This window comes from Saccopteryx bilineata, chromosome 2 (genome assembly GCF_036850765.1).
Source record: "Saccopteryx bilineata isolate mSacBil1 chromosome 2, mSacBil1_pri_phased_curated, whole genome shotgun sequence".
Taxonomy (NCBI): domain Eukaryota; kingdom Metazoa; phylum Chordata; class Mammalia; order Chiroptera; family Emballonuridae; genus Saccopteryx; species Saccopteryx bilineata.
This window is the reverse complement of record NC_089491.1, coordinates 373,574,051-373,593,341: the sequence shown is the minus strand read 5'-3', so window position 1 is coordinate 373,593,341 and position 19,291 is coordinate 373,574,051. Positions and strand designations below refer to the sequence as shown.

General features: G+C 46.6%; 3 protein-coding genes across 3 annotated transcripts; all 3 read right to left on the bottom strand.

Moving 5' to 3' along the window:
* Positions 1-2,570: 2,570 nt before the first annotated feature.
* On the bottom strand, positions 2,571-3,536 carry KRTAP29-1 (keratin associated like protein 29-1). Its single transcript, XM_066255433.1, has one exon. The coding sequence runs from the start codon at positions 3,534-3,536 to the stop codon at positions 2,571-2,573; it is 966 nt and encodes a 321-aa protein (XP_066111530.1).
* A 5,253-nt stretch (positions 3,537-8,789) lies between these two features.
* Positions 8,790-10,610, bottom strand: KRTAP16-1 (keratin associated protein 16-1). Its single transcript, XM_066255432.1, has 3 exons — positions 10,156-10,610; positions 9,169-9,930; positions 8,790-9,078 (listed from the first exon to the last, which is right to left on the bottom strand). Exons 1-3 carry the CDS (start codon positions 10,608-10,610, stop codon positions 8,790-8,792), a joined length of 1,506 nt encoding a protein of 501 aa, XP_066111529.1.
* Positions 10,611-18,738: 8,128 nt separating this feature from the next.
* KRTAP17-1 (keratin associated protein 17-1) lies at positions 18,739-19,291 on the bottom strand. Its single transcript, XM_066255431.1, has one exon. It carries the CDS (start codon positions 19,289-19,291, stop codon positions 18,953-18,955), a length of 339 nt encoding a protein of 112 aa, XP_066111528.1. The 3' UTR covers positions 18,739-18,952.

Sequence of the window (19,291 nt, the reverse complement as noted above, 5' to 3'; positions counted from 1 at the left end):
CAGCCTGCATGTCGGTAGATGGCCAGGAGACAACATTTGCCCGTACAGCAGAGAAATAAATCTGTAATTGGAACAATAAAAAGAATAAAATAGACTTAGATGGATCAAAAAAACTAGTGCAAAGTATCTCCAGAATTCTAGTATTAAGAAGTAAATTCTTTAAGGAAAGGTAACTCCTTCAGCTTGTAAGGAGCGTTGTTGAAAATTCCGTGCAGGACTGAGGTAGGATCCATCCCACCTCCCAGAGCCTCATCCTTCCTCCAGCATTTCTGAAATCTCCATGGAAGATATGGGGCGAGAATTTAAACAGGGTACCCATCAAAGTGTCATTTCTGGAAGACATTCCTTCCATAGTAATGTCTTTTGAGATACCAAGTTTCCTCTCATCTTTTCTTTCTTTTTTTACTTTTTTTTTTTTTTTTTTTTTTTTGGACCTCAGACTTCAGTTGCAAATAATTGTGAGCTTTTCCTTTAAACTAATTAATTATTTCCCTCCGGAGAACCAGACTAATACAGTACCCCAGGGTAGGACTCACCCTATATTGGCTGCCTGCTCTCCTAGTGGTGGGCCACAAACTTTCTTTAAAATCTGTGTCATCACGGCCCTGGCCGGTTGGCTCAGCGGTAGAGCGTCGGCCTAGCGTGCGGAGGACCCGGGTTCGATTCCCGGCCAGGGCACATAGGAGAAGCGCCCGTTTGCTTCTCCACCCCTCCGCCGTGCTTTCCTCTCTGTCTCTCTCTTCCCCTCCCGCAGCCAAGGCTCCATTGGAGCAAAGATGGCCCGGGCGCTGAGCATGGCTCTGTGGCCTCTGCCTCAGGCGCTAGAGTGGCTCTGGTCGCAATATGGCGACGCCCAGGATGGGCAGAGCATCGCCCCCTGGGGGGCAGAGCACCGCCCCTGGTGGGCGTGCCGGGTGGATCCCGGTCGGGCGCATGCGGGAGTCTGTCTGACTGTCTCTCCCTGTTTCCAGCTTCAGAAAAATGAAAAGAAAAAAAATAAAAAAAAAATAAAAAAAAAAAAATCTGTGTCATCACAAAAACACCATAGTGTACATCGCCCTATGAACCTGTGTGAGAATTTTTTGGGGGGTTTCAGACCTGCCTGCCTGCCTGTGCAGACCAAGTACCCCTTGATTAATGGGGGGCCAGAGCCCCTCGAGGAAGGGCTCTGCGCCATTGTTACAAGTACACACTGTTATAAAAAAAAAAAAAAAAAAAAAAAAACAAGTACACACTGCAAATCTTCATCCAGGCTCTCCCCAATGGAAACCAAGGCTACCATTTTAGAAAGGTTTATATTCAGTAGTTACACACTAGAAATATAAAACTTGGTCAGAAGTTCCCTTAAACTAATTGTTTTTAAAACAGTCTCTTAAACTATCAAAAATGGAGCAAACAACTGCCAATGGTTTCTAAAGAGTTTTTTATTTTATTTAAATTGGCCAAGAGGTGAATCAACCCTTAGCTGTTTTCAGTGGCTGAAATCTTGGGTTTATTTTAATCTATGGCTTCCCTGGACTATATCTGTCTTTGGCTTCCCAAATCTATTCACTGTCGGGAGGCTGAGTCCGATCGACTCAAAAAAGCTCTTGGTGGTATAAAGGTTGAAAACCAGGGAGTCATCCTTACTCTCTTCCAGCCTGAGCGCCACAATTCTAGACACCCGCTGCCCTTGCAGACCAGATGCAGACCCACTGACTCAGAGGACCCACGGAAAGACTCCGAGAGTCTTATTCATAATGCTTAACCAGTCACATTTTTATTACCAGTTGGCAGCGAAGGAGTCTTTTTAAAGACTGGGCAGCATCAAAAGAAAAACTGAAAAGGAGGCTTTGCTGAAGTGAAATGAACTGACATGAGGAAACGCAAGCCGTAGAGGATCACGCATGCTGATAGGTTCTCCTTGGTTAAAAAGGCTCTCCTAACCCTGGCTGGTTGGCTCAGCAGTAGAGCACCGGCCCAGCATGTGGAAGTCCTGGGTTCGATTCCAGGTCAGTGCACACAAGAGAAGCGCTCATCTGCTTCTCCACCCTCTCTTTCCTCTCTGTCTCTCTCTTCCCCTCCCATAGCCAAGGCTCCATTGGAGCAAAGTTGGCCCCAGGTGCTTAGGATGGCTCCATGACCTCCGCCTCACGCGCTAGAATAGCTCCAGCCACAAAGGAGTGATCCCTCAGATGGGCAGAGCATCGTGCCCTGGTGGGCATGCTGGGTGGCTCCCAGTCAGGTGTATGCTGGAGTCTGTCTGACTGCCTCCCAGCTTCTAACTTCGGAAAAATACAAAACAAACAAACAAAAAAGAAGGCTCTCCTAGTGGCTGGGCAAGTTCCCTCACTGGTACCTGGAGAGAATGCAGGGCTGGACGGGGAGTAACGTTAGCAGGCAGGCAGTGCTTGTGCTCAGCCAGAGGCCGGCACCGTGGGATGGCTGTACACTTGCAGACAGCTGCAGATGTCGGAGGAAGTGTGGAGACTGCTCCATCAACCAAGCTGCCTTACAGAAGCTGGACTCATGGCTGGTTGGCAGGAAGTCGGCAAGCAGGTGCTGGCTTTGCAGAGATGTGGAAGAGTTGGTCAGAAGAAACTGGAGCCACCACTGAATGATTTGCCTAACCCTGTCACACAGCAGGCTGGTTGGTAGGAAGGGGGCTTGTAGTCACTTTGGTTGCAGGAAGTGGGTCCACCACAAGTTGGTTGGCCAGAAAGCATGGTGCCACAGGAAGCTGGTTTGCAAGAGTTCTGTACAGGACAAGGGGGCTGGCAGTTAGCCACTGGCTGGCAGATAAAGGATATGGAAGGTTGGCAGAGCAGTGGTTGGCAAGGGGAGGTCACACGGTAAGTAGGATTGCAGGAACCAAACGCACGAGTAGGTGGCTGAAAGGGGACTGATTGGCAAGTCTTAAAAATGTAGCAGATGGGCTGGTAATAAGTTGCTTTGCAGGGCTGATCTCTACCACTAATTGGGTGACATGAATCTCCTTGGCAGCAGGTTGGCTGGCATGGACTAGCTGCATAGCTGCTTGGTGGGCAAGATGTTTCAAGACAGGAAGTTACCTCAGATCTGGATGGCCGGCCAGACCTAATGTCACAGCAGACTGGTTGGCCACAAGCTACCTGGCATGATCCGGACATGAAGACAGGTTCCTGGCAGGAACTCTGTTGACTGGGGCTGGCTTCACAGAACTTCCCCTCACCACTGGCGGGTTCCAAGCAGGAGGGCTGGCATGAGCTTCCCAGACAAGGAGGCTGACCAGGGCTGGATTCACAGCAGGCTGTGGAGGAGCAGAGGGGTTGGTAAACCAAACTCACACACGAAGTTGCTGGAAGGCGGGTAGGTTGGCAAGGAGCAGGTTCACAGCTACGTGGGGCACTGCCCGGTGGCTGACGGTTTTCTTGGCATGTGACCAGTTGCCATCTTCTGCTCTGGCAGGAACTAGGCAAACAGATACCATTTCGGAAGTTGCCACCATTTGGGTGCATGGTGATGGTGGACACAGCTGGAGTGGCCGTGTTGTTTCCAGGACAATTGCTGTCCTCCATGGTGCTGGCGCTAACTTTGCCGGGAAGGCACAAACTCAGTATACTGAGTTTGAAAGACACCTGCTACACAGGGGCTTTTATAGTCCTTCATTAGGGGTGTTGGCCTGACAGATAGCATCTTTCCTTGTTATTGTTTCTACCAGTTTGCACACAAACATCTGATTAGCAAGCTTCAGGAGCCTGGTTGATGTCCCCACTTTTAAAACTTGTCTGTTGAGTGGAGAGTTTTTTTGCTAAGTTTGGGTTCCTTGATGCTGCTCGTGCTCTGGGATGAGCTGTCGCCTTGAAGGTTGAGTTCCAGCCTCCCCGAAGCCAGCCTTCCTCAGCACTGACCTCTCGTCAGGCCTCAGCCCAGCCAAAGCAGCTCGCTCCTCCACCAGGAAGGCAGCTCTGCACCATTCAATCAGGAAATGAAGCCTGACCCAGTTAAGGGAGGACGATGTCAGAGACGGTGAACAGACAAGCAGACAGTGCATCCCAGGACATCCTTTCTAGGACCTTCTTGTTTGGCTTTCCTGAAATCCAACTTTAACAATAGTAGTGGCTTCATTTGCTGCATACTTACTATGTACCAAGTCCTTGGCTACATTTTTCATAGAATCTGTGCAATGGCCCTAAGTTAGTAGGTGTAATTATCTTCACAAAGCAGCAAAACTAACGCAGAATTTAAATCATGTTTCCAAAATTATGCAACAAAGGGTAGAAATAAGATTCAAACCTAGGTTGGGCTAACCCCAAACCTCTGAAATTAACTATCTACTAGCCGTTCCAACTTTGGAGGAGCCGGGGGGGGGGGGACTCTAACATAGTGATAGAGGGCTGACATTTGTGCAGAGAAGCCTGCTAACGGACAGGTGGCTCCAGCTCCGTGCTGGGGGTCATCTGCGCACTCCAGTGACTGTAACCATCAGCTAGATTAAACTGCTATGCATACTTACCTCTGCTTATCAATACACCCAAAGACAATCTTTTAATTTGGAAATTTAAAACTGCCAAATGTTTCATCAAGAAAGGTTAAACGTATACTATGAAGTCAACAGCATCTGAATTCTTTAAATCTAAAAACATAGCAACCAGAAGTGACGTGAGGACATTGCTGCAAAGTTGTCTCAATGTTTTTAGTTTTTTTTTACAGAGACAGTCAGAGAGAGGGATAGACAGGGACAGACAGACAGGAACGGAGAGAGATGAGAAGCATCAATCATCAGTTTTTCGTTGCGACACCTTAATTGTTCACTGATTGCTTTCTCATATGTGCCTTGACCATGGGCCTTCAGCAGACCGAGTAACCCCTTGCTCGAGCCAGCGACCTTGGGTCCAAGCTGGTGAGCTTTTGCTCAAACCAAATGAGCCAGCGCACAAGCTGGTGACCTTGGGGTCTCGAACCTGGGTCCTCTGCATCCCAGTCTGACACTCTATCCACTGTGCTACCGCCTGGTCAGGCATAGTTGTCTCAATGTTAAATCAACCTCTTCCAAGAGGGATTTATTTGCAAGGCGTTTTTCTGATTCTTCCCCTCTTCTGGGCTGGTCCTGGCTCTACTTACCAGCTGACTAACTCATCCCGCATGGATCCACGTCCTGGCCTGGCTCACAAGGTAGATACATGGTGGAGTGGAAAGACCATGGTTTTAGGAGCCAGATTGGGCTGGTCTAGACTTCTGGATCTGCTACTAACTCACTCTGTTGGACCCCTTAGCTCATGACCCAGGGTTCAAAGTACCAAAAGTTCATCAACTGCATTGCTGTCGCTCAGGTTATTTTTGTTCTTACTGTCTGCCTCACAACTATGGAAAATCCTGGAAATCTTGGAAGATACTTTTCAAAGTACCAGATACAAAATGCCATTTCCTTATAACCCACCCCCTCGTTCTCATTTTAAAAAGAGAAATTTTTCTGATTGACCGATGCCTGGGAGACTCTGCCCACTGTGGGTCTAGTGCCTTCCCTCCACCACTGCTTCTTATATCCCAGTCTCAGTGACTTCTTTTGCCCTCATCTCATCACTACTTATGTCAGCATCTTGCAAACTACAAGGGTCCCTGACATGCGTTTTATTCTTGAATGTCTACATCCCAAAGCTCTCATTTTGTAAGAGAAAATACCTTTGGTCTTAACCAAAGTATGTCATCAAGATGGAACTTAAATATATTATTTGAGAAACCAGGTCAACTTCACTCTAAAAGCCATACCAATATCCTTTACCCAAACATACCGTTGTTATTGTTTCAAAGAAATCCATTTTACATCCAGTTTTCTCTAATTCTTCTCTTGCCTCCCTTCCTCTTAAAGAAGCCTTTCAAGAGTTTGGTAAAAGGGTACAGACATTCAGCTATAAGATAAGTTCGGAAGATCTAATGGGTATAACGTAGTGACTAGAGTTGATAATACTGGGTTGTATAATTAAAATTTGCTGAGACAACTTAAACGTCCTTATTTTTAAAAAATGATAAATATGTGAGGTGATGATGTGTTAATTAATTAGGTAGGAGAAATCCTTTCACGGTGTATGTATATCAATTTATTATACTGTACACTTTCAATATCTTACAACTTTGTCAATTATATTATACCTCAATAAAGCTAAAAAAATATCTCTCAATAGAGACAACTTTCATCTTGTTGTGGTTCAAGGTACCAAGGGCATCTAGTGAGTCACCAAGGGCTATTGTGATCACATCAAGAAATACAGCAATACGTAAACAACACGGGCTTTGGACAGAACTGGGTTTTTGCCATTTGTATGTTCCTTACCAGCTGTGACTATCCTGAATTTCATGTTTATCAGCCCCTTATGAATATAGATATAAAATACATACATATATATAATATATCAATCACAGTATATATAATATAAGGTATATATTTTTATATATGTATACACGCATGTTTACTCATATATGTAAATACATCTATGTGTGTGTTGTTTTGAATGTTAGATATTTATGTGTTCTCTGAGGCTTGTTTATGTCAATCCACATTACATTGATAATGTTCACTTATGTTGCATGTAGCCATTGTCTAGTCTTTTTCCCTGCAATGTACTGATCTATTGCATGACTATATCACAATGTTCTTGTCTCTGTTGATGGGCAATTGATTTGTTTGTCTTTTATTCTTCACCTGTGAAATAGGGGAGAAGAAGCCTCCTCACAGAATGACTGATTGACATGAAAAACTGAGTCTGTGCTTGGCACAGAGATTTAAAATCTGGCCAACTCCTCACTAGGAGGAGACAGAGAAAATCCGAATAGCCTAATTAACAGCAACTCTAATACGAGTGGCAGGATAAGTTTCACTCACTTTTGACTCTCTCCCTCTGCCATTGTCTAACCCAGTGCTTCTCAAACAGGGGTGGTTTTTGCACACAGACTCCCCTCCAGAGGATGTTTGTCAAAGTCTGGAGACATTTTTGCTCATCACAATCCAGGGAGGCTACTGGAATCTAGTTAGTGGAGGTCAGGGATACTGCTTAGCATCATACAGCACGTAGCACAGTCCCACAACAAAGAATTATCTGGCTCAAAATATCAGTAGTGGCAAAGTTGAGAGCACTGGTCTGCCCTCTCATGCTTAGGATAGCCCAAGCTGCACCTTGAGGACAAAGGATAGCACTTCATTCTGCGTACTAAGTGAAAGCAGTGACCAGAAGAGATTCCATGCTTAAAATGTCATAAGAGCCTGACCAGGCAGTGGCACAGTGAATAGAGTGTCAGACTGGGATGCGAGGGAACCAGGTTTGAAACCCCGAGGTCACCGGCTTGAGTGTGGGCTCATCTGGTTTGAGCAAGGCTCACCAACTTGAGCCCAAGGTCACTGGCTTGAGCAAAGGGTCACTCCATCTGCTGTAGCCTCCTGCACAAGGCACATATGAGAAAGCAATCAATGAACTGCTAAGGTGCTGCAATGAAGAATTGATGCTTCTCATCTCTTTCCATTCCTATCTGTTCCTATCTGTCCCTCTCTCTGTCTCTGTTACACACACACACACACACACAAGATTATAAGAGACTATATATGGAGTTTATACCCCCCCAAAAAAAATTGTCTTATAGGGCCTAGCAAAACATAAGCAAAGCTCTTGCACAAGAAATCCAGGTTACCTCTTTTATAATAAGTATGGTCCCTGCATACACTTGTTTTCATCCCATTGGGGACCCCAAAGCCACTGGCTTCCTCCCCAGTCTCCCTATATCAAAGAGCATGCTCCCTGTGCAGTTCTCAACAGCAAGGCCAGAGGGCCATTTCAAAACACAGTGCTCTTCACGTCACTGCCCTGCACAGCTCCTTGATGCCTTCATGTCAGCCCCACACCTAATCCAAACGCCTCTGTCCAGTATACAGGCCCGACCAGGGCAGCTCCTCTGACCTCAGAGCTCACCACTCCTCTGGACAAAAGCACACCTTTGTCCAGGCCTCACCTAGTGAACAGTGTGCTCACAAGCATATATTTCTTCTGCCTGGAAAACTCCTTCCTGGTTTCTAACTAATTGACTCCTACTTGTACTGAAAGAAAAGGCTTCAGTATCACAGTCCCCAAGCATCCTTCCCTGGTTTCCCATTATGCCCTGCTGAGTTCACAATGTCCGTGCTTATCTCTAACTCGGTATTTAGCATAATGGAGGATAGTTCATTGTCTGTCTGTCCATCTGTCTCCCTACCGGCATGAGCTTCTCTGAGCGCAGGAACCGAGAGTTTTGTCTTCTCATTCCCAGAGCCTGACATAGTCCCTCGCACCAAACCGCTATTTCATAAAACTTGTTGGATGGATGAATGGATCAATAAAGGTGCTCTCAGAAATGAAGCAAGTCAGCTGATGAGAATATGGCATTAACAAGAAAGCAATGAAAACAGCATGTCACTTCAACTTTGCTATGTTTATTGGACAGTTAAGTAGCCTTATCTCATTGAAGAGATCACCAAGGAGTGAGCGTGCGTACAGCAAGGGAACACACGCATGAGAACTGGGGGGAAAAAATTATGCCAGGAAAGAGACTTGAGGTGATGTGGCAAAGCTTGATGGCGGCAGAGCACAGAACCCAGAATGTCTTCTGCTCAGTGCCCAGGAGGGCTTAGCTTGGACCATTAAGATGCTGTCATTTCTGTTGAGTTCTTTGAAGCCTAAGCAGATGGGGAGTGATGGTGCAGAAAGAAAAAGATTCTAGCTAAGTCATGATGTGCTTTGGGGAGGGCAGTCAAGTTTTCTCTCTCGTCAGAGGTTCATTTTGCAGGCGTTGGTGAGGCTGAGGTCAGTTCAGCGGTTGGCAGGCTTGGTGGCAGCAGGCTGGCTGGTTGTGGCCTCCCGGGCGGTTGGGCTGGTGGAGTTAACCTCAGCGGGCTGGCAAGGATTGACGTCTGAGACTTCCGTCTTGCAGGGAGTGGAGTCAGCACAATCCGGTTGGCTGGAGGTGGACTTTTTGCAATCCCGTTTGCAGGAGTCAGCACGAAGCAGGCTGGAGCTCACCGGGCAGCAGGTGACAGAAGTGACACAGGACGGGCGGCTCAGGATAGAGTAACAAGGGCGGTAGCAGGGAGGGCGGTAGCAGGCAGGGCGGTAGCAGGGAGGGCGGTAGCAGGGAGGGCGGTAGCAGGGAGGGCGGTAGCAGGGAGGGCGGTAGCAGGGAGGGCGGTAAGAGATGGACGTCGTATTCGGTTGCCTGTACGGGAGGGGGCCAGAGTAGATGGTGCGGTAAATTGGGCGGTAGGAAACTGGAGTCGTGCAAGGCTGTTTGCAGGAGCTGGGTATGTAGAAAGTCCGAGAGCAAGTTGGCTGGGCGATGGCAGATGCAGAAGACCCTGGGCGGTAGCAGAGAGGCTGGCAGGAGGTGGACGGGTAGGAAACAGGCTCACAGCCGATGGACCGACTGCGTTTGATTACATAGCCAGTGGGTTGGCATGGACGAGGCACACAGACTCTAGGTGAGCAGGAGCTGGGCTTGGGGCACATAGGTTGGCAAATGCTGGAGACACAACAAGAAGGCTGCTGGCAGGTGGTAGAAACACAAGGTGTTTCACAAGGGCTCGGAACACAGCAGACAGGGCGAAGACAGACAGGCTCACACACCAGTGTCACACAGGGAGCAGGTTGGCAGATGCTGGGCCCCGAGCAAGATGGCTCACAAGGAGTGGGGTCACAGCAAACAGCCTGGCAGCTATTGTCTACAGAGCAGACAGATGGACAGCAGCTAGGTGTGGGGCACACTGACCGACAGCAAGCGGATTCACAGACCACAGGTTGGCAGGAACTAGGCACAGTGCAGACAGTTGGGCAGCAGCTGGGCTCATAAAGGACCCCCTGGCAGCAGCTGGGCTTGCAGACAATGGGCTGGCAGGGGGTGGGCATACACAGGACTGGTTGGCAGGAAGCACCCTCGCAGCACACAGGTTGGCAGCAACTGCTCGTGGAACAACAGGGCTCACAAATGGTGGCCTCGCAGCACACGGGCTGGGCACAGCTGCTCACGGAGCAGGAGGGCTCACAAATGGTGGCCTCGCAGCACACAGGCTGGGCACAGCTGCTCACGGAGCAAGAGGGCTCACAAATGGTGGCCTCGCAGCACACAGGCTGGGCACAGCTGCCCACGGAGCAGGAGGGCTCACAAATGGTGGCCTCGCAGCACACGGGCTGGGCGCAGCTGCTTATGGAGCAGGAGGGCTCACAAATCGTGGCCTCGCAGCACACGGGCTGGACGCAGCTGTTCACAGAGCAGGATGGCTCACAAATGGTGGCCTCGCAGCACACGGGCTGGGCGCAGCTGCTTATGGAGCAGGAGGGCTCACAAATGGTGGCCTCGCAGCACACGGGCTGGGCGCAGCTGCTTATGGAGCAGGAGGGCTCACAAATGGTGGCCTCACAGCACACGGGCTGGACGCAGCTGTTCACGGAGCAGGAGGGCTGACAGCATTGTGGGTCACAGCTGGATGATCCGCAGCCATCTAGACAAGTTACCAGTTGCCAGGTCTGGCTCCGGCAGGAACTGGGCAAGCAGACAGGCCCCCTACTGCTCACCGCAGTGGAGCAGAGAGAGATGGCTGGCATGGAAGGGCATTTCCTAGAACAGCAGCTTCCAGACATGATGGAGGTGCCTCTGCTACTTGGTTAGTGCTGCGAGGTTGCTACCTGACTGAGGCAGCTCTCTGGGGCCCTCATTTTTATATCCCCCATCGTCACATGCTGTATTGAGCTCCTGCGTCTTTTCCTCCTTGCTGTTTGGGCCGCTTTTGAGAGGAACATCTTATTATGCCAATGTTTGTTGACCTGATGTTGTTTATCTACCCATAAAGAAGCTGTTTGTTTACTGACTTGTTAAATTTGGGATCCTTGGAGCTACAGGTCATCTGGAAATAAGCATCCTCACCTCCAAGCTGAATGACCTGCGTTTCTGAGCATTATGAACAGAGGAAGAAGAACGGAACTTATCATTTATCCATCGTCTCGTCCTCCATACCGGCCCTAGTCTGAACACAGGGAATGCCCATGCATGAGACCTACTCACCCATTCTCATATATATCACTCTGGTGGGTAGACAAGCATGCAGGCAAACTCATTGCAATGCAATGAGAAACCTAACAATAGACATACAGAGATTAGTGGAGAGTCCAGTGATGAGCTCTGTGGAAAAAGGGATGTCTGGGCTGGATTTTATTTTATTTATTTTAGAATCATATTCACTTTTTTTCTTTTAAATAATTTTTTATTTTTAAATTGCAGTTGACATAACTTATTATATTAGTTTCAGGTGTACACTCCAGTGATTAGACACTATATAACTTGACAGTACACATATTATTAGGATATTATTGACTGTGTTCCTTATGCTGTACTTTATGTCCCCACGACTATTCTGAAACAACCAATTTGGTGCTACACCAAGTTGGGTTTAGTCCCTTCACTTTTTCTATCCAGCCCCCAGCCCCTCTCCCATCTGACATCTGCCAGAATGTGTTTTGTATCTATGAGTCTGTTTCTGTTCTGCCTGTTGACTTATTTCATTTTTAAGATTTAATTGTTGATAGATATGCATTTATTGCCATTTTATTGTTCATATTTTTATCTTTTCTTCTCCTTCTTCAAGGCAACCCTTTAATATTTGATGTAATACTGGTTTGGTGGTAATGAATTCTTTTAGCTTTTTCTTGTCTGGGAAGCTCTTTATATGTCCTTCGATTGTAAATGATAGTTTTGCTGGGTAGAGTAATCTTGGTTGTAGGTCCTTGCTTTTTATCACTTTGAATATATTTTGCCACTCCCTTCCAGCCTGCAGTTTCTGTTGAGAAATCAGCTGACAGTCTCATGGGAGCTCCCTTGTAGATAACTAACTGCTTTTCTCTTGCTGCTTTTAAGACGTTCTCTTCGTCTTAAAATTTTGCCTTTCGTCTTTAACCTTAATTATGATGTGTCTTGGTAGAGTCTCTTCGGGTTCATCTTGTTTAGGACTCTGTGCTTCTTGGACTGTATGTTTATTTCCTTCACCAATTTAGGGACGTTTTGTGTCATTACTTTTTCAAGTAGGTTTTCAATTTCTTGGTCCCGTCTCCTTCCAGCACCTCCGGATGTGGATGTTGGTAAGCTTAAAGTTGTCTAAGAGGCTTCTTACATTAGCCTCATTTTTTTTTTTTATTCTCCTTTCATTTTGCTTTTCTGGTTGGGTGTTTTGTTGCTTCCTTATATTCCAAATTGCTGATCAGATTCTTGGCTTCATCTATTCTACTGTAGATTCCATGTAAATTAGTCTTCATTTCAGTTAGTGTAGCCTTCATTTCTGACTGGTCCTTTTTTATGCTGTTCAGGTTCTCACTAAATTCGTTGAGCATCCTTATAACTAGTGTTTTGAACTCTGCATCTAGTAGATTGTCTCCATTTTGTTGAGTTCTTTTTCTGGAGTTTAGTTCTGTTCTTTCATTTGGGACATGTTTCTTTGTCTCCTCACTTTGGCAGCCTCCCTGTGTTTGTTTCTATGGATTAGGTAGAGCTGCTATGTTCCCAGATTTTATAGATTGGCTTAATGTGGTAGATGTTCTGCAGGGTCTAATGGCACAGCTTCCCCATTCACACAAGGAGGGCACTCAAGGTATGCCTCCCATGTAGGTCATGTACACTTTCTTCTTGTATTTTGCCTTGATTGCTATTGGCATGTCAATGGGAGGGATTTACCCCCAGGTCAATCAGCTAAAAGGACTAGCTGTCACCACCGATCACCTTGGGGGATTAGCTCTGCAATGGCCCACCCAACAAAGCAAGAATTATCTAATGGGACTCTGTTGCCCAATGACTCCACTCCTTGAGTGTGTCATTTGTGGAGGTGGTTGAACGGTGGTGCATCAGTATGGTCTTAAGCATACCACTGGGTGCATTGGCTCTGGGTTCTCCTGGGAGGTACAGGGCAAGGTCAGCCACCACTTATGTTCTACCAGGGGCCACCAGGCATGAGTTACAAAGCAATCTGCAGATAGCTGCCAACTGTGCTGGGCTTGGAGGTGCCCAGGAGAGGCCAAGCTGCAAACTGGAGCCAGCTGCTGCTAGTGCTGGGCTTCAGGGTACTTAACAATAGGTACGGGGTATACTGAGGCCAGAGGATGTTTATTTGGGGTTTGTGGACCTTTGAGAGATTTTAGGAAAGTCTGCATCATGAGCCAAGACAGGCTGATTATATAGAAACACCACTGGAAGTGACTTCATTGGGACAGAAAGTTGGATGGGGTGGGGTTTTAGGGAATCACCAGGACAGGGCTAATAGTGTTAGCCTGATGGACGGATACTCAGATATGGTGCCACCTTTTCCTGCAGGGAGAGAGCTCAGCAAAGAAACAATGGCCTCTGCCATCACTTCTGTCTTAGAGAACATTGTCCCCCCCAGCTCTTCTAATGCTGGACAATTCAGTTCCTCCCCATATGTCCTCGGTTCCTTTCAAGTTGCTGCCCCACCTCTATATCTCAGAGGATGTGAGTCAGAGTAAGTCTGTATGCAGGTCCTATAGGATTGCCTGAGACTCCAGCAGCCCTCCATCTTGCCCAGCCACAATCCCTGCTGGTTTTTACAGCCAGGGTTATGGGTACTTCTCTTCCTGGCACTGAAACCCTGGGCTGGGGGGCTGGTGTGGGCCTGGGACCCCTTGCTTCTCAGGGACCCCTTGTATCTCGGGGAGGACCTTTGCAGCTGAGGTATTCCTCCTGATATTTAGCCTCCACATGCAGTTGTGGGACCAGCCACAACCTTCTTGTCTCCACCCCTCCTACCAGTCTCACTGTGGCTTCTTTATTTCCCTAGTTGTGAATTCCACTCAGACAGATTTCAGGCATTTCTGAATGATGGTTGTTCTGTAGTTTTGTTGTAATTTTGATGTAGTTGTGGGAGGAAGCTGGTACCACATTTACCTATACCACATCTTGACCAGAAGCCTCTGGCTGGATTTTAAATGACTGCACTTCACAGCAGTGGCCTAATTTAAAATTATCAGCAATCCCATCAGACAGGGAACCTTATTCCTCCATTGCAGATGAAGAAAAGGAAGGGGAGTTGGAATAAAAAAGTTTGTCACTTACTAGAGATCCCATAAAGCTTGCCCCTAATCCAGAGCTGCTCTTCTTCCCCTTCACCATCCTATCTGGACAGACCTTCCTAAGGAGACTTTGTCAAAGCCACATGTCACAGGCTTAGCTGCCTATAATGCTGTCCTTCTTCCTGTTCTGCGAGCAGCCCTGCCCCAGACCACTGCCTCTACCTGTCCCTGGAAGACACCTGAACTGGCCACTCTGCTTCTGTTTCTTTTCCTTCCTCTCACCCCCACATCAAGATCTCCAGAGTTCTTCTTACATCTGGTGATTTTTTAAATTAAATTTATTGGACTAACATTAGTTAATAAATATAAATTTCAGTTGTACCGCTTTATAATACAATATCTGTATACTTTATTGTCCTCTGGTGATTTTAACAGCTCTTTAAAGAAAGATATATCCAAGACCCAAAGGGTAAAGAATAAAGACAGGTGTTTTTTTTTACCAAAGACAACGTGAACAAAAGTGAAGAACACAAATGCTTTCTCAAATCATTGTGTCAGTGCTACTGCTTGAGACAGACATGAGGTGAGAAACAAACCCTAGGATTCTAAACACCAAGGCCTTATATCCTTGCTCACTGAGGCCTTGCCTTGCCTCCACCATGTGCTTTCAACATCAGTGCAAAGGCAGCTTTAGAAAGCTGAATCATTTTTTCATTCATTCATTGTTCTTCTGTTTATGCAATAATTTATGCAATTATTTGCTCAGTTTCAATTGTATTTATCCATTCAACACAGCCATCTTTGGGTTCTTTCTGTGCGATGATACAAAATGAATGAGTTGCAATTCCAGCCATAATGAGCTCAAGTTTAGAAGAAAGATGGATACATCCATAAGCAATTATGGTACAGTATATATACAAGTGATACAATACTTGGACGCATGAGGTGCTATGGGGGCACACAGGGGAAACGCCAACGTGGTTTTGGGTAAGTTAGGGAAGGCTTCTTAAAAGCATGATACTTTTTGGAAGAAGCAATTGGTTCCATAGTCAGGATGAACATTTCAGGGGGACAGGAAACAATAGTGACAGGTCTAGAGGGGTTACTAGGCACTCAACCATGTAAAGCCTATAGACTACAGTAATAAGTTGGATTTTATACTGACACCTGGGAGTTTTAAGCAGGGGAGTAACTTGACCAGGTTTGTCATTTGGAAAGGTCTCCCTGACTGTGGAGATGTGATTGAAGAAGGAGGTCCAGTCTGGAAGTGGGCCAACCATTAGGGGTCTGGACCTATTACCCAAAAGCTTCTTGGTGACAATATGAACTGGGAAGTTCCTTAGGACAGAAATGATATGAGAAGTCTTAAAGGGGCACAATATACAAGACTTAGTGGTTGAAAGTGAAAGATTGGTAATAGGGAGTGCCACCCTTTGAGATGTGGCAATAGAGGAAGAGAACTTTTAGAAAGCTTTGCAGAGGCCCTGGCCAGTTGGCTCAGCGGTAGAGCGTTGGCCTAGCGTGCGGAGGACCCGGGTTCGATTCCCGGCCAGGGCACATAGGAGAAGCGCCCATTTGCTTCTCCACCCCTCCGCCGCGCTTTCCTCTCTGTCTCTCTCGTCCCCTCCCGCAGCCAAGGCTCCATTGGAGCAAAGATGGCCCGGGCGCTGGGGATGGCTCTGTGGCCTCTGCCCCAGGCGCTAGAGTGGCTCTGGTCGCAACATGGCGACGCCCAGGATGGGCAGAGCATCGCCCCCTGGTGGGCAGAGCGTCGCCCCTGGTGGGCGTGCCGGGTGGATCCCGGTCGGGCGCATGCGGGAGTCTGTCTGACTGTCTCTCCCTGTTTCCAGCTTCAGAAAAATGAAAAAAAAAAAAAAAGAAAGAAAGCTTTGCAGAGGATAAGGCAAGGAGAAGACCTCAAGACCCTGATCTCTTCCTTTCCATTTCCTCTCCTCTCCACCCACCATCTCTTCCTCAGTGAAACCAGCAATGATATTCCAATTAGAAATGCTCCTCACCCCCCAAAAAAATTCTTCACATAAATGCTCTCAGCTGAAAAAATTGCATAGCATCATCCAATATGCTAGAATATCATCACCTCAAAGAATCCTTCCCTGCTAAGTAGAATAGGCAGCTCTTTTATCTATCCCATCCCTACTTTATTCTTTTCTATAGCTCTTGTCTCCATTGATGTTATATAAACACCAGGAGGAGAAGAATTATGTTTACTTCCTGATGTATACCTAGCACCCAGAGTAGTGTTTGATACATAGGCAGTTCATTATTAATATTTGTAGAATGAATGAATGAATGAGGACCTCTGCGGACAGCTAAGAAGGGCAATCCTCTATCGGTAATTCAAAGAAATTACTACCTTCCATTTACCCTTCTATGAGGCTATGGTCATGAGCAATGAAAGAAGCAGCTACTATTAATCACAGTTGCTCAGTGTAGGCCAAATGACCTCTTGGAAACTTTGTCCCTTTGGCATGCTCCTGTTCTGACCATGGCTTTGTTCTGGGGGTTTAAAGAACCAGTACTTGACCTAAATAGTAGAGACTGAAACTGAACCAGAGCAGAGTGAAATCTAAAATTCTCTCCTAAGGCAAGATATTGCTAATACTGCTGGTATTTTTAATGCAACAACGACAACAACAAAATGAAAACACAAGGAGCTATCACTAGAAACTTGCTAGAATGGCTAAAAAAAAAGACTGACAATATCAAGTGTTAGCAAGGACACGGAGCAACTGGAGTACATACAAAATGGTATAGCCACTTTGCAAAAACATTTAGGTACTTTCTTATGAAGAGAATTATTCACTTACTATTTACCCAGCAATCCAACACCTAGGCATTCATCCAAAATAATGAAAACATATGTCCAGACAAAAATTTGTACGTGAATATTCATAACAGCCTTATTCACAATAGCAAAGAACTGCAGACAATCCAAACGTCCTTCAGTAGATTAATATTTTTAATGTAGTTTATTCATATAATCTTATTTATTCACTCAGTAGAAAGGAATGAACTATTGATAGCTACAATATTAACGAATATTTTAAGTGTTATTCTAAGTGTAAAAGTTCACAGTGTATGATTTTGTTTATATGAAATTCTAGAAAAGGCAAATTTTATAGTGACATAAAGCAGATCAAAGGTTTTCTGAGACTGTAGTAGAGTGAGGAGGATTGCCTACAGAAAGGCACTGAAGAATTTGAGGAGTGATGGAAAGTTCTAGATTTTGAGTGCACTAGTGGTATATTACTTACGTATATACAATTATCAAATCTAATCAAACTGTGCACTAAAATGGGAGTATTTACTACATGTAGTATATCTCAAAGTTAGCATATAAAAAAATGAAACAAAAAAATTTAAAGGCAAAAAGTAAAAGCAGCATTATCCCAGTTTTATTTGCAAAAATGCTTACAAAGGAGTATGGAAAGATACATGTCAGTAATAAACCCTAAGTATTCTGTATTTTTTTATATTTTTAGGAATCATTGCTATCTATGCTTATAATTAGAAAAATATATTTTTGTATGTTGAATAAAACATTGCTTTGTAGGAATAAAAATAATATTGTTCTCCCAGAGTAAGAGCAGAATTAATAATATTTCATGTGTATCAGCTCAAGGTCACATTCAGCAAAAGGTTGAATCAACTATCTTTTGAATTTTAACCTCCCAGCTGAACCCCCACACACCCGCTTCAGGATCCACTTAGCAGACGGTGCTAACCCCTCTGGTCCCTGGGCCTCCTGCAGAAGAAACGCAGTGGGTTCCAGGACACAGAATCTTAACCCAGAATCGGGAGACTCTGCTGAAGCATGAGGCTGGAGGAAGGACCTGGGCCTCCCAGAACATCACTGGAGCCCATGTGCTGTCAGGATTTTGCTACAGCAATCCCTTCCATTCAGAACCAAGCTTGTCTTACCAAGCCTCCTCCTCTGACTTTGCCAGAATGTTCCGACCAAACCTGAAGCCTCCAGCAGAATCATTCTAGGAGTACCATAATGCAGAATGAAGCCGTGCACCTTGCTCAAGTTTCAACTTGGCAAGCATCAGCATTTACCCGAAACTTTGCTTATAATTAGAAAAATATATTTTCTAATTATAAGAAAATGAAGGGCCCAGGGCCTCCACCAGAGAGCTAATGGATAAAATCTCTAGCAGCCAAGCCCAGTGATCTGCAATTTTTAAAGCCTCCCCAAGTGGCTCTCGTGTTGCACATGGAAGCTTTAGTCTACACGTGCAGTTCTCAAACTCTGGTGCATAGGAATTATCCGGGGTTCTCGTTAGAAACACAGATTCCCATGCTGAGTCCGCTCAGCCCGCTGTCTCAGGGAGGACCCCAGAATCACCATTTTAACTAACTCCCCCCCCCCCGTGACTATGATGCAGGTGGTCCACAAACAGCATTTCAAAAGCCCTTTGTGGGCGCCAGAGTAAATTTTTCAGGCCCAGTGCCCAAGAGGGGGCAAAAGAAGAGGCGGCAGAACTAATTCGGTTATGCCAGCGTGCTCAAATTTATTAAGAAGTGAACAAGGAGGAATTTTTGCATCTCAAAAGCAGCAGAAAGCTGAAGAAGAGGGGTCAGCCCCAAAGACACCTTGAATAAGAGGATGCCTTACAGGGACAAGAAATTCAACTCCATGAAAATCAAGCCACGGGGATTCGCCCTCGTGGCTTCCGGGATCACGTTGGTTGGCACGCGGTTTTAGTGCCTCTCCAGCGCGTGGCTCTTGTTCTCGGGGCCTTGAAATGGCAGGGCGGGCGCTGGAGAACAAGCCTCCTCTACAAATAACACGGGAGGCAGGACACACTGTCTTGTAAGGTCCTGGACACCAGGAGGTCTCCACCTGGAGCAGACGGAGGCTTTTCCTGGGACTGCCTCAGTGGAGGGGGTCTTCATTTCGTGTCGCAGATAGGCGAGGGCTGGCAGCAGACAGGGCCGCAGCACCCACCGGAGCCACAGCAACCGGATCCGCAGCAGCTCCCGCAGCAGCCACCCCCGCAGCCAGATCCGCCACCCCCGCAGCCAGATTTGCAGCAGGAAGACCCGCAGCAGCAGCTGTTGCCCCCGCAGCCGCCGCCTCCGTAGTCTCCGCAGTCTCCACCTTTGCAGCCGCAGCAGGACCCTTGGCAGCAGGACCCGCAGCAGCCACAGCAGGACGGCTGGCAGCAACACTCTTCACAGCAGTCTTGCTCATCGGAGCAGCCGAAGCAGTCCCCTGGGCAGCACCCCAT